This window comes from Carassius carassius, chromosome 23 (assembly GCF_963082965.1).
Source record: "Carassius carassius chromosome 23, fCarCar2.1, whole genome shotgun sequence".
NCBI lineage: Eukaryota > Metazoa > Chordata > Actinopteri > Cypriniformes > Cyprinidae > Carassius > Carassius carassius.
In genome coordinates, this window is record NC_081777.1 from 21,539,806 (window position 1) to 21,560,840 (window position 21,035).

Consider the following 21,035-nt stretch of genomic DNA (forward strand, 5'->3'; position numbering starts at 1 on the left):
GTTTAGAAAAGATGCATGTATGCATTTTAATTGCAATAATGAGCTTGAGGTTTCACAGACATTATTTCCCAGGCACTGTTGTTTTTGCTTGGCATTCCGACAAATTTCAAAAGGGGCCTTGATCTACTGTACTGAAAAGAGTTTAATAACACTTTTTATTTTCCTTTCACAAAAAAAACAAGAAATGAAAAAAGGAGGAAAAATAAAAATCTCTGTGCCACTGCATTGATAGAAGCTGATGGTGAAACGGTTTGGCTGGTATTCTTGTCTTCTTGTAAATTATGTATCTAAGGCCTCCTGTTTTTCATTTTTCTCCTCACCACCAGTTGAGATGGTAGACTTTTTACATGCCATTGGCTTAATGTATATCTGAAGAAAATGTTCATGTATTTTCTTTTTTTCTTAAATTTTGAATAAAAAAAAATGAATGAGTCTGAAGGCCTGTGTCGCGTGTCACATTGCATTGGTGTTATGTAATCTGTGATAGGATTATGTTTTGTGGAGGATGTTTTCTACCTGTCCTGAGGTTGTGTGTGTGCAGGATGGTCCAGCTGGTGTAACACAGCCTGGATGATGGTCTGGAGTTGTGGTACCAGTCTCTCTGGGCTTGCCAGGCTCCCTGAGGCTGGCACATGGATCAGCACAGCCTTTCCCTGCCCACGGTACAGTGAATAGTAGTATACGAAATCACACAGGTACCTGCAGGTTGTAAACTTACTGTTAGTGTATGCATTTGTTAACTCAACAACAGTATTCACAAATAAAAGTAGCACATTTAATACCTCCCAGCGTCCCTAGAGTAGATGACATCAAGCTCCATACTTTTTAAATGCTTGCTAAGGGACCTCATGTCTATGATGGAGTCCAGTCGGTCTGGTCCTCCCTCAATGCAGCAGTGATGATCAGGGCACAGACCACTCACATCCCTGTCTTTGTAGCAGTGGTTCTTCCCTGTTTGCTCCAATGTGATGCCTTTGGCTCCTGGAGCTATGCCCAAATGGATAATAACCTGCCCATCACAAAGAGAAAATCTCTCTATCACTCTTTCCACTCTTTTTTATCAAAATACCTTCAGTGTTAAGACACATAATCTCATAATGTTTAACAAAGCATCTTGTAATCTCTCCTCTGTGATGAAGTAGTGTTCCTCAGCAGTGTGTATATATTAGTTTACCTGTTTAAAATTACCTTTGGAGTCATCGTCTGCCAGATATCATCAAGGACTTGTTGGGATTTTGCATAACTGACAGGAATCTCCTTAATATGGATTTCTATGCCCAATCCAAGTCCTGCCATCTTCAAACCCTGTTTAAACAACAAAGTGTGGCCATAGTGCGTCCATGTGACTGACGAGAAGTTATAATGACTTTACAGTAGCTGTATTGTAAGCACATGGTATAAGTATTGTTATACCATGTTCATCAGTTTCAAATATTATTTGTATTCTTTTTTTCAACCTTTAAAATAGCATTCTGTTAAAACGAGATACAAAAAGAAAACACAAAAGGGTGCCTTTTGTTTTCTTCGTTTAAGAAAAAAAAAGGGATTGGATGATTACTCCTATAATTTGGCCAGATTGCCCAAACACACTTTAGAATTTAATAATAATTTATTTTAATGGTGTCTAGACATGACCACCTGCTTATCAAAAATGGCTTTGATGTAGGCCTACCTTAGCTGCCTCCCAACTTGGATTCACAACATATTGTCGGAAAGGACTAAAACCTAGTAAAACAGATAGATAAATAAACCACGTTTGGTGTGACGTAAAGTAACAAGAGTTTACGACGAAGCTTTTTTATAAGATAAACAGCGAACCCATTGCAACTGCAACGCAACTTTCGCTCGACGTAACAACCCAGAATAATCCACCTTACCTGTTACAACTACAATTTCGTAAGAAGTGTCCATCGAGATGAGGCTTTAATATATTTGAACTCAACGGGTTACCACCTTTTTTGTAACTGAAGATGAAAGTAACGCAAATCATACAACTGTAATATTATATATTCTAATGTCTTGTACCTATGGCTATTACCGAAAGTGACACTTTGCGCAACTGGGGCTGTACAAGAGGGAGTGCATTGTCCATTTTTCTCCACATGGGAGAGCCATCTCATATCCTATCATAGAGCTAAAGACGCACTCCTTCAAACATCTCACTGGACGGGACGGAGTTTGTACAACCTACTATGGCTAAGGACTGATTCATGAATATTAATTACAGTGTGCTGACGTTGTTAAGCAAACAGCAAACTCCCCAGGGCGTCCAGTCACATGACTTAATTAATATTAAACTGTCTCGCGCAGATTTGTTTCAGCCAATCACATACGCCCTACCGTACGAACGTCGCGTTGCGTGATTAATATTCATAAGCTTAACCGTTACCATAGTAGTACTCGCTAACGGGACATAGGATCATCTCAAATCCTCCGCACTTGTTCGACTCTGCCTCCGCCCTGCGCTTCTCACCGACGCGGAACACTGATGACAACGACATAACTGATAAGCTTAGTACATTTAAGCGTAAACCAAAGCTATTAGATTCACTAAATTACAAAGGAAAATGTTTCGAATGAGGGAACCGTTTGAGAGCGAGAAGCTCCAACTGCAGGAGCTCAACCAAAGACTCAACCAGTACCTAATGCGTGCAAAACAGTTGGAACAAGAAAATGCCAGCTTGATAAGCGAAATTAATACAATCCGAAAAAACAGGTCTGGAGAATGGGAAAACAAACACATGTCCGAGCTAAGGGAAATGAGGAGACTGGTGGAGCGGTTATCTTTCGAGAAATGCAGAGCAGAGATGGAGCGCCAGAAGCTGCGCAATGAACTTCAGATGCTTCAAGCGATGCGTTCAGAGGAGGCTTCGGTGAGCAAAGGCGTCGACACGGAGCTGAAAGGCTGCGAGAGGCAGCTCCATAATGCTATTAAGACCAACAGTGCTTTGGAAGATCGCCTCATTGAGCTTGAAAACGAATATAAGTTTTTGGAAGATGCCCATAGAAAGGAAATCGCCCATCTGAGGGACCAGGCGCACTCCCGAACTGTACGTGTCGTGACTCAAAGGTATCACGCACCTCCAGCAGTTACGATGGAAGAGGTGCAGGAATATGCGGCCAACTTCACTGAAAACTGGCAGTGGACTTTGGACATGTACCGCCTGAAGGTCGAGGAAATCGAAGAGTCTATAAAAGCAGACCAAGCGAGGCTCGACGACATTCAGAGGGAAAAGAGGGAATATGCTTCACAGTTCAAGAGGCTGCATGACGAGATTGAGAAACAAACCAAAGTGCAGTTGAACCTTGAGGAGCAGCTCATGAACATGCAAGAAAATTTCAGAGCTGAGATCTGCAAGTATCAGGTGGGTATATCACAAGGTCCTCTATTAATAAAAAAGCTAAAAAAACACATTCCCACAGATTTCCTGGCATCCTTTTAGGTAAAAAAAACAGAGATTGCGTAGGATGTAGCCTACAATGCTCCTCCAAAAAGAGCGCCACACCCACTGTGCTCTGTCCTAGTGACAGCAGCAGGGCATGGCACATAATATACACACTGGTGTCCCTTGGCTTTAAAAAATAATAATAATAATTTTGGCACAAATCCCATGTTATTGTTGCTACCTATTTGATACATTTGATGAAATTTACTTCAAAGTAAAAAGTACGTCGTTTTAAACATAAAATGTCTCATAAACTGGCCCAGTAACTTGATGATCAAATACATTTTTAAAATATACATTTAATATATTTTTCGAAAACATTTTCATAAATATGATAAAAATATTATATAAAATTGTTGTCATATATAAAAGTTTTTATTTTTTATTTTATTTTTTATATGTGATATGATCACATCGAGAATCGAGAAAACAGTCTTTGCCAAAGGGACTTTAAGGATATATCAAATCATATCACACAATTCTTCCAAGAAATAAAATAAAAGATTACAAAAAAAAAAAAAAAAACATACCCACACAGTAATGGAAACCAAGCAGTCATCAAGTTAAATGAACATTATCCCAACACCTGTTCTTTCAATGGGCCGCTTAGGAGCTTAAGTGAGAGCACTTCCACACACACTGCCAATATCCATGTTTATCATCTCTAGCTCAATGTGCTTTGATGAAATTGAGCATTAATGGTTTATCTCATGATTGCCTCTCTCCTGGGAGAGTGACAAATGTGCAGTTACTGAAGCAAAGTGCAAGCATCAGTAAAGTGTTGTGTCACTGTGGGCTAAATTAAATAAGCTGCATGGAGGATGTCAGTCAGTCTTAACATATTCCTGCAGCTAGCCTATTGAGTGCCAAATATTCAGACTATTCAGAATATTCAAAACCATAACAGATGACCATTTACTGATACAATTATTCAAGACAAAAGATTTAAGTGCTGTGTAATACTTATGCGCAAGGCAAACGTAGCTAATATTTAAAAGCGGTGACATTTATGCTACCACTTGAGATCACAAGTATGTGATGGAGGGTGTGGAGCCACTGGAGTAAAAGGAAAATATAAAGGAATGTAACATATTGTGTATTTGATTTGTAAATTAACTTTAAAGCAGATAACCCTCCGGTCATTGAAAACACTTGTCTCTTGTTTCATCAGGGGGTAATGTTGGAAGAGCTTTCAAACAGGTGCATTACACAAAGAGTTGCCCCCAAATATATACTTTGGATCAATACGAAAGATACTGATGAGATAAAAATAGGTTTCATAATTTAAATGGTATACTACTAAGTGCATTAATGAAAAGCCATAACTGAGTTTGAAAGATCAATTAAACTGAAATTTACCAATGGCTTTCTAATCACATATGACATTCATTTAGAAGAAACACTAGTCTTTTATCTTCAATTGAACGCTGTGTAAAAGAGAAAATAGTCTAGCCTAACTTCTTGTCCTGCAGGCTATCATTGAAGAACTGGAGTATGAGCGCAGAATGCTGTCTAACACCATCTCAGAGAAGCTGAAGGACCATCAGGATCTCTTACAGGTCAAGATGGGCCTTTCACTGGAAGTGGCTGCGTACAGGTAGAACTTCTACAAAATCAAATGTTGCTTAAATGACCAAGTAGTGCCTTCAAGGCTTGAATATAGTCCATATCAGCACAATATTTTTTTTCTTTTTCTTATAATTCACACACATTCATTGATTCCAGAGGTCCTCTACTATCCATCCAATTTCGAAAAGATCCCTCAAACCTATATTTGTTAAAGTACCGTTTATGATCTTATGTCATTTTATAGCGTACGGATGAATGAATTGTTTCTGTGCCCTTAAAATGAATCTCCTCCCACATTCTCTTGGTGACGTTAAATATTAATACCAAAATTACTTCTGCTTCATGGCTTTGGCTGGCATGACTGCTCTAAGGACTAGTGCAGGGGTCTTTGAAAGCTATTAAAATGTCTTATGTTTATATTTCATTGGTAGGGGTTGTTCACGCAGAAATATATATATATACATTCCACTGTGCTGATTTTCTGACGTATTTCTATCAAAACGTGCTAGATGGACATCTTGACCACTGTGCTGTGAGTGATCTTGTGCAGCAACTCGTGCATGACATGGCGCTCAAGTTAAAAGACCTTCCATTTCACTTCCTACTTTATGTCACACATTTGTAAATGCAAAAAAGAAAGCATGAGTGAATGGCCCCTTTTCTGCTATTCTAAAAACATACACCATGTTGGGTATCTAAAACTTTCTCCATGGACTAATGTGAATATACACACTGGACTGTTGTCTGTTTAGAGAAATGTGTAGTGAAGTTTGACAGCCTTACACCCCCAACATAAGCCTCGTAGATGTATTTTTACTTCTAGTCACTGCAGCAACAGAGCAACTGAATGCCGCCCATTTGGCAAGTCTGCATACAGCCCCACCCCTCTTACCTTGTTAGAGTGATTAACTCCTCTGTTTTTATGATTTAATCACTGTACATTTAACATTGAAGCTGTCTGATGCATTAGCTAATGGACATGGAAGAATTACATGTGGAGTTTAAATAAAGCCACACAACAATAGATTACAAATCTTAAACTATTTTTGTGTTGTCTTACCCGCTACTTATTTATGTAATCCCACTTCATAATATGTGTCAAAAGTTAGGTTGGTCTCTTTTGCCTGAAGATGTTCTGTTTGTTGCACATCGCAAGCCATAATGAAAACAGACAGGGTCCATTGTGGCAGTTATTTTTAGTTCAGTCTTTCAGAGGAATCACAGGGGACCTTCACAGGGATACGGCATGTAGTTCCTCAAAATCTGCTTCGATTTGGTTCTCCAATGTATTTTTCACGTAAAAGCATTGTCAATGTAGGTTTAAAGTGCTCAAGGACCTGTTTAACCAATTAAACAAAATAGTGGAGGAGTGTTAGTAATGATCTTAACTGTGTTTCTGCTTAGGGAAAAGGTCCATGGGGTTGGTAGGTTTTCTGGTTGCCCTCAGTATTGTTGACATTTTGTATGGTCATGGCAAAGCATGAAGGTAGTCAGCTGTCTCAAAAGAGGTGAAAAAAGAGTACTGAGGTTTTGTACATGATACTGAATGTCCTGCTTACTGTAATTAGACTGACCTTAAATAGGCCTATTTAACCTTCGGAATTGTCATGTTCATTAGGGCACTCTTGGAAGAAGAAGGAAGACATGCTCAATCGTGGTCTACTCAGCATTCAAGAGAAAGAATAATAGGTATTTGCTTGTGACATTCAGCATGAAATAATGCTTTTATCAACACTAAAATTTGAATAAATCTGTGAATTACCATTATTTTAATTATGCCACAAAAATAATTATGAATTGAATTTATCATACATAGAGATGTTAGAAAGTAAAATGGTTAGCATCCTAATTTTAATCTATCTACTGTCTGTTGTTTGTATTTGTAGATATAAAATTGCCGGCCCATCCTTACACTCCAAGAGCGTCTGTCAATTCGGCAAGTCGACCAGCTATAAGAAAAAAAGCCTTTACAGATGTTAAATATATGGAACCAATTTCCAGCCTGAGAACCTCATCTACGTCAAGTCAGTTTCATTCTTACGAACCCTCCAGGATCGTGCCTATCAGTGTATCAAATCGTTCCCAGCAAAGTCCTGCTTCAAGACGGGACATGATTTCCTTCACCAAAGCAGTGCAGGCAGCTGCTTCCAGTACCCTGGAGCCTGGAGTCTCTTCTGTTGAGTTAAAAAGAGAAGAGACAGATCAGAGAATTATGAGAAAAGAGATTTCACAGCACTCTTCAAAGGGATCACTTGATCATACCCCCTGTAGAATCAAAAGTACAAAGAGCTCTACAGCCTCAAAAATCGAGAAACCAAAGCAAGTGAAAGTGATATCACCTCCTGTGAGCTTCAACAAGTCCACCACTGAAGAAAAAAGCCAGAAAGAAGTTGAACCAAAAGCAAAGGGAATTGATGTCAAACAAGATAAAGAAAAATCCAAGGTAACCATGGAAGAAGAAAGAAGGGATGTGAAAGAATCAATAGCTAAAGATGGGAAAGGGTCTGAAAATGTAGGGCATAAGGTGTTTGTAACCATGAAACCAGCTGGTTTAGATGCTAAGGTCAGCTCATCCCCTGACTCAAATGTCACATATCATGTGGAAAAAACAGAGGAAGAGGATGGAACCACCAAGACTCAGATTGTCTTACAATCTAAAACAGAGGAGGAAGTGGACCTGTCTGAAGATTCTGCCTTGGAGGAACTTCTCAGTAAGGAAGTCAAGAAAGTCACCCTGGAGAACATCAAAGGAACCCCAACAGGAACCATGATCAAGAACCTGCTGAGTCTTGGCTGGCAAGGTGAAAATTTGGAAAATAGGTTAGTGAATGTGGAGATAATCGAAGAACCGGTGAACTCTGATGAGGAAGGTGAAATTGAAATAGAGGAGACTGTGGAGATTAAGTCTAAACAACCAAATATTGATCCCTCATCATTTTTCTACCAAATCGAGGAGCTAGAGAGTGACCCCAAGACCATGGAACCTGATGAGAGTGGTTCTCCTGAAGCCTCACAATATGGAAACATTGGCTCTGTACAGGTTCGGGAAGTTACCAGTGATGAAAGCTTACCCTACTTCTCACATGGCCAAGACTCACAAGAGTACTTTGTCTCCACTCCTGAAGACAATATGTCAGAGTCTGAGGAGGGTGGGAGGTTTATGTCTTATTGCCATTATGGAGTCGTTGATGATCTGTCTGATGAAAGATATTACCAGGAAGACGACCCTAAACTTCCCACTGCTGAAGGTCACAGTTACAGAGAATCACCTGAATTCGAGCACTCGTTTTTGAGAGACAATATCCAAGACTGCATAATTGAAGAGGAGGTGCATGTCTCTCCCACACTGCAACAGTCCATAATGGGGATCTTGAGGGAGGACACATTAGACCCTGAACAGCAGCTTAGAGGAGCATTAGAGCAAATCCAAGACACTGTATCTGGAGCCCTCAAGGAAGAGCTTGCCTTTTTTACGAAAGGTAGGGAGACTCCAGAAAATGTCTCTGTGGACATTAAAAAGGTAGAACAAGTTACAGACAATGGAACCATGACCATTGTAGCAGAGCTTAATGTTTCCCAGACACTGGAGGAGTCCGGGTTGCTGGAAGCTGAAGGAGATGATCTATCTGAAGAGCAGATAATGGCAGCACTAAGCTCATCCCACCCAAAGCTCCAGCAGGCTATCGGCGGAGGAGCTGGTGCAGGATACACTATGAAAATTTCCCAGGAGGAGATTCAAACGGAGGGAATGCCATGGATGACCGACGACCAAGAAATCCGACAATGGAGCTCAACCGATGAGGCTGGCAAGACAGAAAAACACATCAAGCTGGGCCCCAGTGAGAAATCTTTTACTTTTCAGATGGACGTGAACAACGGCTCTTCTGCATCAGCGAGCGGAGGAGCTGTCGAAGTACAAAGAGGTGGCAGTGCTACTGAGTTCCCACAGACCCAGATGATTGACCCCCACTTGAAGGTCTGTCATGAGAAAAGAATCGCAACTGTTTATCTCGAAAGCCCCAAAGAGTGATATCATAATGAAATAACATTGAAATTACACAAAATATCAAGTCAAACACATAATTAGTTATGAACTGGACAAATTAAATAAGGAGTTGTAAACCATAATCCAAAATCCATGGCCTATCATGACTATACAACCACTGTTCAAAAGTTTGGGGTCAGTAAAATTAAAATTATTCAGAAATTATGCATTACATTGATCCAAAGTGACAGTTAAGACATTAATAATGGTTTCTGTTTTAAATAAATGATTCTGACACTGAAGACCGGAGCAACGGCTGCTGAAAATGTAACTAAGATTTTTTTAATTAAATATAATCAACTTTAAAATGTACTTAAACAGTCATTTGAAAAAAAAAAAATTCACTTTACTATAATTTTAAACCAAATAAATGCAGCTATGGTGAGCATAAATGACTTCTTTCAAAAACCCCAAACGTTTAAATAGCAGTGTATCTGACATTCAGTAGCTAAAATGTTAACAAAGCTAAAGCTAATCATTTTAATACAGTTTTTGTTTGATCTTGAAGTATATTTTTGTATTTACTATCTGGACATTTTGTTTTACTTCATTTTCATATAGTGAGAGCTTTATCTAAGCACAGAAATAGTGAAATATATTGTTTTCTTTTCAGCTTTCAAGTAGCAATCCTCTTAAAGATATACATTGTAGACACAATTTGTTCTTCTTTCCACAGCACTGCAAAAGCAATCTTGGCATGTTTTAAAAGTTTTTATATGATACATCGTATTAAAGAATGAACAGATGGAGACATTTACAATAATATGCAGAAATTGTAGAGTAGTCCTCTCTTTAATTGGCCATTTATTTGTGAGTTCTTCCAAACTTTATTCCTAGTATCACAGATATTTTCAGTAACACATTTGAATATTGTTGGTCACGCCCATGAAATCAGTTTATATAGTGGTCTACTGGCCACAGTCACTGTATTGCTCTACTGAAGGCGAAAAGCACTAGACTGTCCTTCCTGTCTCCCAGGGATCTCTTAATCCTTAAATGGCATTAGACCAGCGAGGACTAATCTAGTGATCCTGCTCTTCCAGGACAACACATTTTTCATTGCTCTAGTACTGTAGAGTTGCTCTAGTACAGGAGAGGGAGGAGTTTGATCGTAGAAATCACATTAAAAATAAGTGCTAGGCAGCTTACACAGAAGTGCGTAAATGCTTCCAGAATAGCTATTCGGTGCCATTAAGTCTGTGACACAATCCATTACGCAGAATGAGGATTCAGCTTCACTAAAGGGGGGTGTCTAATGAGAGTCTATTTTTGGGATTCATACTCTGCCATTTACACCTCCAGGTAAAATAGTGTAACCGCTTTAGTCTGAAGATTTAAAGTGTAAGCCTGTGCTTTTTCCTCTATTTTTATATTATCTTTAACAGATATGCATGTTAACGTCATCAGATGCTCAAATGGTGACTGTCCTGTGCCTATTAACAGTGATGGGGATAAAAAAAGATCTAGAATGAGGAAGCATGTTACATCATATTAATTTCATTTAGCTTTTCATATATCTGTATTATCCTAAACTATTATAGTAATCTAAACACATACATGATAAGTGATTAAGGATTAGTTCAAATTTGATTACATCATTAACCATTTATCTTCATCCCTTGAGATGGTGTTTCAGCACCTGCTGTATTTTGTCTGAATCTATGCATAGGGTTATATGACTCAACTAACACTGTGTGAAACCTCATTTTGTTCATTTACAGATTTACAATATGCTATACAGGATTTACTGCCATAGCAAACATTGGTGTGTGATTGCAGATTACAGATGCATTTTTGCTAAATGAAAATTCACAAAATGTATGTTGTGTGTTGTACTCTTAAGGAAAAGACTAGTCTGCTCACTGTGTGAACAATGGTTTAGATGCAAACACAATAAACAAGCTCTTACAAATTCATGTTGAGAGTTCTGTTCAATTCTCAGAAATAATACAAGACTCTAAAACTCCTGCAGCTCTCCAGTCAGGAATTATTTGCAGAAACCTCTGTGACGGTGTATTAAATTACCGCTGAACAGTTCTCAATTTTTGAAGTGCAGAGGTAGTCACCTTGCCAACCACTCTGAGGATCAGCAACAGAGATTGAACACACAGTGAAGCTTGTGTGCTGTTCTAGAAATATTGCCTTGTTTTTTTCCAGTCCACAGATTTCCCTGGGTGATATAAGATGAGGTCAAACATCCCTGATGCTTCATGACACATTCATTAGATCCATGCTATTATGAGTTAGACATGCTAGATGTTACCTTAGATGCAGATGATACCACTGCACAGAATGGAGAATATTTGTTTCAAGACGGCTTTCCTTTCGTCTCTCACCGACCTCTGGTGACCTAAAAATGCACATAAAAGCATTAAATGCCTCATATATAAATAATATTCACTCTCACTAATATAGTACATTCAAGTCAAATGTCAGTGTACTGCACTGAAAGCACATTTTTAGAGTGCACTTTGACTTACTGCTATAGTGTGACTGGAACTCAGAGACGGCATGTTCATGGTTCTTTGTGTGGATGTGGTTTTCTTGTTCTGAGGACCATATAGCATGTGAAGCTTCATATGAGGAATAGTTGAACTTTCATGTTGTTAATCTGTCAACCGCAGGACCATTTTAAAATTAAATAGTGAAGGCAAAAACAAAGAAAGTTGATGACTTGTGACCAGTTACAGGATTTACACCTTTGTATAATTTTTTGTCTAAATGACACGTTCATGACACATGATCCATGAACAACCCAAATGGCCAAATACTGAAAATGCAATCAAACATTGGACTTTAACAGACATTATTGAATTAATTTTCATCCTTTCGTAAATTATCTTGATTTCCCATAAAGGATTGAAAAGCTTGGTGAACAATAAAGAACTGGCTATATATATATAAAATAACTCTTAAAATGAAAAACTAAGCATGTAAGCTTTACTAATGTGTGGGACTCAAGAGGTAGTGGACGGCCTGACTCTGATTTCATAAACATAGTAGAGAGGAGAAGTGCCTTTGGCAAACAGATATTGCAGCATACATGGCCAAGCCACTTCATTTCCTCAAATAAACCCTCACTCATTCACTCAACGACATCTTCAAAACAACAACAGCAATGGTTTGGAAGAAAAACACTCGGAATGATGACATGACATTTTTGTCTTTCCAAAAAAGACAAAGGAAAGTACTGTTCAAAGTTTCCTTGATGACTGAAAAGGCTCAGTCCGTGTTTTCATCACTCTCCGCAGGCAAAAGTGATGTCATGGGGCCCACTTCAATGGGAAAACAGTCACAGCGTTTCTCAAAAGTGTGTGCATCTATTACAAATGACTGCGTATGTGTCTAAAGTCCACACAAAACTTCCTTTAATACAGAAAAAAAAAACATACAATACAGATATAAAATCGAACTTTATTATTGCTTATTTAAATCCCTGTTTCTGTTTTAACCACAACCCCCTGGCTTTAGGCCAAAGTCTAAACTAGGAGTGTGTTGCTCTGCTGCAGCTGCTGTCATGTTTACAGGAGAAAGAACCCGATATAAGCTGCCCATATCTGTCAGAGGTAACGGGGAAAGGTTAGTAGCCTGAGGAAGTGCAGAACGTGGGACCCCTGATTCACAATCTCCAAAATGGAGCACTTCAATATGACAACAAAGAAACATAGCAACAGTGCTCATTTACAGACAAGTGGGGACAGGTTTCCAAAGATCAACAGTCATCATATTATAAGAGGGGGTTTCAGTGTGACCATATCAAAATAGAATACAAGCCATTCGCATATGTAGGACTTACAAAAGACGTTTGGAATGTAAATAAAAGACCTAATGTTTTAGATCTTCTTCCTGCATCAGTTGCTAAGAGCACTGACACTGCTAAAAGAGAATAAATAACTTTGAATAAAGAACAAGTTACCAAAACAAATATACTGTCCAAAGCAACATTTATTCTATATGTACATGTTAGTACATATATAAATTAGAAGACATCAATTTAGAATATTACTTTACTTCACAAAGGTCAGGCGAAAGGTCTCATGAAGTTCCTTTTAACTAGATTCAGTGGCCTTTTAACAGCATTCGGCAATGTATCAATGAACATGAAAATGTCTGGCTGAGTCCAGAAAGATCAAGAACACATCCCTTGGAATGTTTTATATCAGAAAAAGCATCCCCTCTGAGGAGAAATATTATTCATGCTACACTCCAAGATTGGAGCATAGCTCTGTGGACATAAGGTCCTCAGAGACTTCGGTTGAAATAGCTGTTCAGATCTCTTTTAGTGCAAACTGCAGTTGCTCAGGCTCTAGTTAACAGCTAACAGACAATTCCTACAGCATAGTGATCATGCATTATATTTGATTCGCCTTCTTTAGGGTCCTGTGGGCGTGTCTCAACTGACCCTGTGTCATCTCCATTCCACCAATCAGCTGCAGCGCTTCTGCCACCTCTACACTCAGCTCACCAAACGTGTTCTTCTTATAGGCTAGAGTCTCTATTTGGATCTCAGCACAACGCTGAAACACAAAACAGAGTATAACCCCAACTATATATCATCAGAATCATATGCAACGTATCCTCCAGGTTGATCAAGAGGGTTTTTAAAATAAATTATCAATCCCTAAACTTTTATATATGGTCACTTAAGCATACCAAGGCTGTATTTATCTGATTAATACAGTAAAATCAGTAATATTTTGAAATATTATTACAATTTAAAATAATTTTTCTAATTGAATATATTGTAGAATTTAATTACAGAGAATTTTCAGCAGCCATGACTCCAGTCTTCAGTGTTACTGTCATGATCCGTCAGAAATCATTTTGATATGCTGATTGATGCTCAAGTATTTATTCTTATTATAATCAATGTTGAAAACAGTTTAGCAGTTTACTTTTGTAGAAACGTGATACTTTTGATCAATTTAATGCATCCTTGCTGAGAAAAAAATGAATGAGCCCAAACTTTAACTGTAGTTCAAATATTAAGATCTGCATCTATTCTATAATATACATCATATCCAGATCTAAATTTTAAGCTGACCTCCTGTTGTCCTGTGAGTAGCAGGAAATGACTGAAGTCATATTGAGCAGATAGGGTGAGTGTGTCCTGTGGGCCTAGTGCACTTCTATATGCACTTATACTCTCCACAAAAAAGTGTGCTGCTGAATCTATTGAAACAGAAAAAGAGATCAACATAATCACATTTTTTTAGTTCCCTCTAATGCCTTTGTACACTATATGAGTCCTCCACTACCCCGTGAAGAGCTACTCCAACACATCATCATATTTTTCATTTGATTAGCTCTCCTTGTGTATAGCCTGCTAAATACAATTTACGCCAATGACAAACTCTAAATGTTGGATCAGATGCAAGGCATCTAAATGACAGAATGCCTTGTGCTCATAATACATATTTGTTATTTTTTTATTATTCTAATATTTTAACTTCATAACACATCTCATTATTTCTGTGTGATGCTCTGGGCCTAATTAAATCCCCCGTACAGACAGACTATTGTGAATGCAGTCGCTCACTGTTGTGATGAGGCTCTGAAGTGTGAGCGATCTGGGCCCCCTCCAGACCCCCAGGACTCTGACTAAGAGCTATGGAATGAGCCTGCAGAAGAGGGAGTGAGAGATACAGAGACTTGAATAGAGATGTATCACATATCACACCCACCATGAAACATGGGAAATATCAAGCGTTCTCGACTTTAAATAACTCTAAGGTCCAGGTTTAAAAAACCATTAGACTGAGGATGTCAAAAACACAACCACTGGGCAACTATGGCTTGTGGAGGAATACAGTGTCATGTAATGTAATGGTTTATAGAAATCCTTTATTTATTTTTTTGGTCTAACTTCACATTGGTGCTTGGTTTCAGATACCTTATTAGATTCATCCAGGCAATAGCAGTGAGTGATTCTTTTTTGTCAATATTGCCATTTGATTAATATTTCCTAATTACTAATTTCATGCACTTCTGTTCCAAAGTTCAAGGTCCTTAAAACTGTTTAATGTTTTTGAAAGAAACCCAGACCAAGGCTGGATTTATTTGGATGAAAATACAGAAAAAACTATATTATTATTATAATTTAAAATAACTGTTTACCATTTCAGCAGCCATTACTTCAGTCTTCAGTGTCACCAGATAATCATAAATTCATTTCTTCTTCTTCTTCTTCTTCTTATTATTATTATTATTATTATTATCAATGTTGAAAACAGTTATAACTGCTTATATTTTTGCAGAAACATTGATACATTTTTTCCTGGATTTTTGTATGAATAGCATTTATTCATATATTATTATTTGATATTTGATTGATTTGAAATAGGAATATTCTGGAACAGAGCAGAGTAAATCCCAGTGGCATATCAGTGCATGACCTCACAAATATTCTACTGGATGAATAAGCAACAATTCCCACAGAAACACTCTAAAATCTCGTGAAAAGCCTTTTCAGAAGACTAGAAGCTGTTAAAGTCACAAAAAGGGAAACTAACTCCATAATAATGTCTCCATATGATCAGGTATCCCAAAACTTTTGCCCATTTAGTGTATGTGTGTGCCATCTAAAGGCCTCTGATGGATGAAATTAATAAACTATATATGCTTCCTCCTTGTTTACCCCAATATTGGTGTTTAAAGCAGGATTAAGTTGACTTTAAAAATGGGTTTGACATTTCTACATAAGGTTATTCATCTCGTTCATCTGTTTTAATATGATTTCAGTACAGTGTAATTCTCTGAAGGACTGGACAAGAATAATCCCTGTGGTGTTTACCTGTAGGAGATGCTCAATGGCTCTATCCAGATGTCTGAGATGTCTCTATCCAGAGCCACCATGTTTCTGCAAACACAGCAGATCTGACTGAGATGAGCTTCTTCCTGAAGCAGCTCCAAGGCTCTTTCACATTGACTGAGGGCCTTCTCAGGCCTTCCCTGCCGATGGCACACCCTACAGAACACAGCACGGACACAAAGATGTCATTTATCATGAAATCTATCCACAATGTCACAAACAGCACACTGTTGACCTCGCTTATGCATGCCATCATATTAAGAATGGCTTATTTGTAATGCCAGGCATGAGCAAATATCCCAGAACAATGAAAGGAAGGAGGTCAAGAAATGCCTGTTCATGTGAACTGGTTAAAAACAGGATGCATCAGATGGTGGCACCAGCTCTGAACCTTCAAGGAGCTTTCCTTTCTTTTATTAAGATGTGGAGTGCAGCAAATCATGCCCTGCAGATCTGAACTCAATACACAAGAGCTCATGTCTTTATTAGGTCTGATTCTCCTCTCTCAATATCAGCCTTTAGGCATCTAGTCTCACTCCTGAATAATGCAGAGACTCACTGCTGTCTGCTATCTGTGAAGAAATGAAGTACGGAAGAGTCAATGCTGTTCTATAAAAAAGTATTTAGTTCAAGTGACTGTTTTTTTTTTTAAGTCTATAAGATTTTAAATGTTTTTAAAAGAAAACACTCACCAAAGCTGCATTAAACTGATCAAACATGAAGTAAAAACAGCAATAGTATAATACATATAAAGTCACAATAACACACATTCATTGGAAATAATCGTTTGTCCTTACTGTTGCTTTCGATAAATTTTAATGCATCTTTGTAGATTAAAAAGAAAAAACTTTTGTTACTTAAAATTGTACTTTAAAATCCGAAAAGTTTCTGTCAAAGCGAGTTCACCCAGAAATGAAAATTCTGTCATTAATTACACACCCTCATGTCATTTCATACCCCTAAGACCTTCGTTCATCTTCAGAACTCACATTAAAATCCAAGAGCTTTCTGACCTAGTGTAGACAGCAATGCAACTGACATGTTCAAGGCCCAGAAAGTTAGTCAGGATATTGTTAAAATAGTCCATGTGACATCAGTGGTTCAACCTTCATTTTATGAAGCTACGAGCATACTTTTTGTGTGGAAAAAAAACCTTTATTCAACAAATTCTTCTCTTCTGTTTCAGTCTTCATTGCATGTTCACAAGAATACCACGATGCATGCGTGTACAATCCTCTGCTTAAAAAGGCACAGTGCAGGGGCGTAGCCATCTTTTCAGGAGTGAGGGGGACAGAAATCACACACACACACACACACACACACACACATATATATATATATATATACATGCGTGTGTGTGTGTGTGTAATTTCATTACGATATAACATTTCTGTAATCTATATAGCCAGAGACAGTTTATAAAAAAGGACTTTGATATAGCCTAATAGTCAAAAGTTTTTTAACAGTAAGATTTTTAATGTTTTGAAAGAAGTCTCTTCTGCTCACCAAGTCTGCCTTTATTTGATCCAAAGTACAGCAAAATCAGTAATATTGTTAAATATGTATACTATTTAAAATAACTGTTTTCTATCTTAGTATATTTTAAATGTAATGTATTCATGTGATCAAAGGTGAATTTTCAGCATCATTCCTCCAGTCTTCAGTCACATTAATCAGAAAACATTCTTAATGCGGATTTGCTGATTATCAATATTTTAAATAGATGAGAACATTTTTTCAGCATTCTTTGATGAATAGAAGGATCCACAGATCAGCATTCATGTGAAATAAAAAGCTTTCGCAACATTATACACCATATCATTCAAAAGTTTAGTATACTGTATATATATATATTTTTTTTTGTTAAATAAATTATAGAAATTAATACTTTTATTTATCAAGGATTCTTTAAATTGATCAAAAGTGATGATGAAGACATCATTTTACAAGAGATTTCTATTTCAGATAAATGCTGCTCTTCTGAACTGTTAATTCATCAAAGAAACCTGAAAAAATTCTACTCAGCTGTTTTCAACATTATCATAATATTTTTCTTTTCTTTTTCTTTTTTTTAGCAGCAAATCAGTATATCAGAATTATTTCTGAAGGATCGTGTGACTGGAGATATGATGCAAAATAAATCAGTTTTGAAATCTGAATAAATAACATTTATACAAAACAGCTATTTTAAATAGGCTAGTAAATATATTTCAAAATTTCACTGATTTGCAGTACTTGGATCAAATAAATGCAGGCTTGGTGAAGAGAATTAAAAAAAACATTAACAAGCTTACTGTTCAAAAACTTTTGACTGGTAGTGGATACTAAACGCAACTAAGTTTTCTCTAATTTCTAGCTTTTTGTTTGTTTGTTTGTTTGTTTTTTGGCTTAGAAATCTATGACTGCTGGACAATAACAAATAATAATGATTTGTTTATATACTACAAACACTTTTAAGGCAGAATAGTTTATATACTGTAATAAATGCACTATCAATTAGCACTGCATTGTTCATATACTTTATTTATCACCTGCTGGAGATTTTTTTGGACTTGAAAAAAACAAAACCGAAAACAACTGTTTTCATACAGCGATAGCTGGACGCTGTTGCCCATATTAGGAGTTTCCTGATATGACTTTCTGCGCGAGAGCGCCCTCCGGCTTCGAGCATGAATGAAACACACACTGCAGGAGAGTTACTACCTCTATGATGTTCATTTCGCCTTCTCGGTCATGCGCAGACTATCCTGTCTCTTTGAGTTGAAATCTGTATTTATTCACACCAGCTCTTGAAAACCTTTATGTGAATTTTTTACAGTCTATGATGTGAACACACTTGCCCGAAAAAGTGCGGGGGACGAATTTCCGCGATATTAAAAGTGGGGGGGGGGGACACGTCCCCCGCGTCCCCCGTGTAATCTACGCCCCTGGCACAGTGCATCAGAGTTCTCCATCAAAACACTGCCTCCTGCGTCAGTAGCACCACACTCATACATGTTACTCTCATGAATGTGCATTGCGACTATTTAAATTATGTCCTTACTACCTTTCTGGGCCTAGAATGAGTCGGTTTCATTTCTGTCTATGGAGGGTCAGAAAGCTCTCGGATTTCACCTAAATATTTTAATTTGTGTTCCGAAGGTCTTTCGGGTTTGAAATGACATAGGGGTGAGTAATTAATGACAGAATTGACATTTGACAGGGTGACTTACCCCTTTAATTACCAAAAAAAAACTTCACAAACAAACATTAGTGATTAGTGATTAGTGAATTCCCATTATGCACTTCTAAAATAGCGAGTGGATTTTCAACATAGATGGCTGACAGTACACATAATTTGTAAGAATTCATGCATATCTGCATAATTTAATGATGATGGAGCTGTAAACACATCTTATCTTCAATCTATGCTGTATATTTTAGGATTGGAACATCCATTCTATTCGAATGAAATCAAAACGCTCTTAATCTGAATGTCCAATTGGATTTACTGCAATCAGGGAAAAACGCTCAAGGGAAACATTTGCGAAATGGCAAAGATTTTAAACACCAAGGTTTTCTCATAGACATCTGTGTGTGTACTGGAGCACCCTGGCAACTTTTCAAGGTTGCATCAGAAATTCCAGACTCTGGGCCTCCTTTTAGGGGCAGCGGGGCCCAGCAGCGAGGATGTGCCAACTCTACTGCCGCACTGCCTCGGTACACAAACCTAAACACATCCTGTATTATGCCACACAGGACCAGTGTAATACCAGCCATCCTCTCAGGCATCCTCTGTGGGAGGAGAGATACAATCTGCATGGAGAAATCTGATTTAATGTCCGTTGTGCAGGGGCGTAATGCAATTAGGGAGCTTTACATAAACTGCCAAGTAGTCCCCCAAGCCTTCTGCTTAGTAATTGTTAACAGACCAATACTGACGTAGACTGTGTATGAAAGATCTCAGGCTTGATAGAGAGCAGTGCCAGGCAAAATTAGGAATAAATAGAGACACAGAGCAACAGAAAAGACTTTGTCGCCTTTAAAAAAACTGAAAATAAACACTTTGATTACTTCATACTGGCACAACAGCACTTTAAGTTTAGTCTCCATCCAAGTTTAGCTCAACTTAATTTATAACTTTTCCAAAGAAACTACAGAGCAGTGATTTAAAGGGATAGTTCACTTAAAAATGAAACTTTTTATGTCATGTTGTCCCTAACCTGCTTGACAATTTTTTTTTTAAATATATGTTTTGTCCATACAGTGAATGTTGAATATTTTGGACCCCTTTCACTTTTGTTATTTGGACAAAAAAAGAGTTCTGTTTCTGCACAATACACTCTTTAAAAAAGAAAAAAAAAGTTGCTTGAGTAAAGGTTTTTTAGTAAGAGTAGTTCTCTTTTTCTTGAGAACTGGACAAGAATATTCTAAACATGTTTTCAACAAATATTGTTGTGTGTTGACCTTACTTAGATACTCCAGTATTTTTTCAAAATACTTTCCATATTGAGTCATCTGAATAAACAATTTGATTATTGTGCAATTTCCCAGCATGCATTGCAGCTTGAAAATATTATGTTGCAACTTATTAAAAAAGTATTATTGCTTTACATTTTACTTGATTTATGCTGCAGCTGCTGTTGTAATTGTTGCTTAGCTTTCATTTGGTTCAGAGTTCATATTTTTGGTGAATTAACATTTGTTGATCTTCTCCACTTTTGAGATTTGCGTGTTGAGATACATGTGCATTTCATTCATGTAATATATTTGGATAATATGTTTGCCTGTAGTTTTAAGAGACAAATAATGGCCATATCATCAACGATATAAAAAGTCTTCTTGAATTCCTAACTGCTAAACAATCTTTTAATCTTGACAAATATTTTTTAATTCAATAGACTTAAAGTTATTAGCCGAGTTATTAACTTTATTTAAATTAGGTCAACTTTGTAATAGTGTATCTTCTTTTGTGTTCCGCAGAAGTAATACATTGTTATCAATCCCTTTCTTTTCTTTTTTTTCATCAAGAGACAGATTTTCTATCAGCCATCAAGTGGATGTTAAGTGGATGGATGATTTAACATAGCAAAAATTAAAGACTTGACCTTCTAAGCTTTGTTTGCTCTCAGGCTTAGAGTGTGGAAAGACACAAGGAAACATACACTTCACTTATGAATTCTGT

The 21,035-nt window shown here is 37.4% G+C and overlaps 3 protein-coding genes and 1 long non-coding RNA gene across 4 annotated transcripts in view; 3 read left to right on the plus strand and 1 right to left on the minus strand.

The window, feature by feature from the left end:
• LOC132101486 (insulin-like growth factor 1 receptor) overlaps positions 1-664 on the plus strand; it is a 105,534-nt gene extending 104,870 nt beyond the window's left edge. The window contains exon 21 of the mRNA XM_059506496.1: positions 542-664. The gene's annotated coding sequence lies outside the window, so the exon portion shown is untranslated. The remainder of the gene's footprint in view (positions 1-541) is intronic.
• Positions 1-2,222, minus strand: part of pgpep1l (pyroglutamyl-peptidase I like) — a 2,262-nt gene extending 40 nt beyond the window's left edge. The window contains exons 1-5 of the mRNA XM_059506502.1: positions 1,878-2,222; positions 1,673-1,725; positions 1,189-1,305; positions 783-1,009; positions 1-699 (exon numbers count right to left, since the gene is read on the minus strand). The exon at positions 1-699 is cut by the window's left edge and continues 40 nt beyond it. Of these exons, the coding sequence (XP_059362485.1) occupies positions 513-699; positions 783-1,009; positions 1,189-1,305; positions 1,673-1,725; positions 1,878-1,911 (618 nt within the window). The 5' untranslated portion in view covers positions 1,912-2,222 and the 3' untranslated portion in view covers positions 1-512. The remainder of the gene's footprint in view (positions 700-782; positions 1,010-1,188; positions 1,306-1,672; positions 1,726-1,877) is intronic.
• Positions 2,223-2,429: 207 nt separating this feature from the next.
• Positions 2,430-9,336, plus strand: LOC132101488 (synemin-like). Its single transcript, XM_059506501.1, has 4 exons — positions 2,430-3,365; positions 4,919-5,043; positions 6,634-6,704; positions 6,902-9,336. Exons 1-4 carry the CDS (start codon positions 2,568-2,570, stop codon positions 9,043-9,045), a joined length of 3,138 nt encoding a protein of 1,045 aa, XP_059362484.1. The 5' UTR covers positions 2,430-2,567; the 3' UTR covers positions 9,046-9,336.
• Positions 9,337-14,626: 5,290 nt separating this feature from the next.
• On the plus strand, positions 14,627-15,684 carry LOC132101490 (uncharacterized). Its single transcript, XR_009423178.1, has 2 exons — positions 14,627-14,889; positions 15,524-15,684. It is a non-coding gene; the product is annotated as an uncharacterized LOC132101490 (long non-coding RNA).
• Positions 15,685-21,035: the final 5,351 nt, after the last annotated feature.

Coding starts and splice junctions, on each gene's coding strand:
- LOC132101488 (XM_059506501.1), top strand. CDS start 2,568: ATGTTTCGAATGAGGGAACCGTTTGAGAGCGAGAAGCTCCAACTGCAG. Junction 3,366..4,918: donor CTGAGATCTGCAAGTATCAG/GTGGGTATATCA, acceptor CTTGTCCTGCAG/GCTATCATTGAAGAACTGGA. Junction 6,705..6,901: donor TTCAAGAGAAAGAATAATAG/GTATTTGCTTGT, acceptor TTGTATTTGTAG/ATATAAAATTGCCGGCCCAT.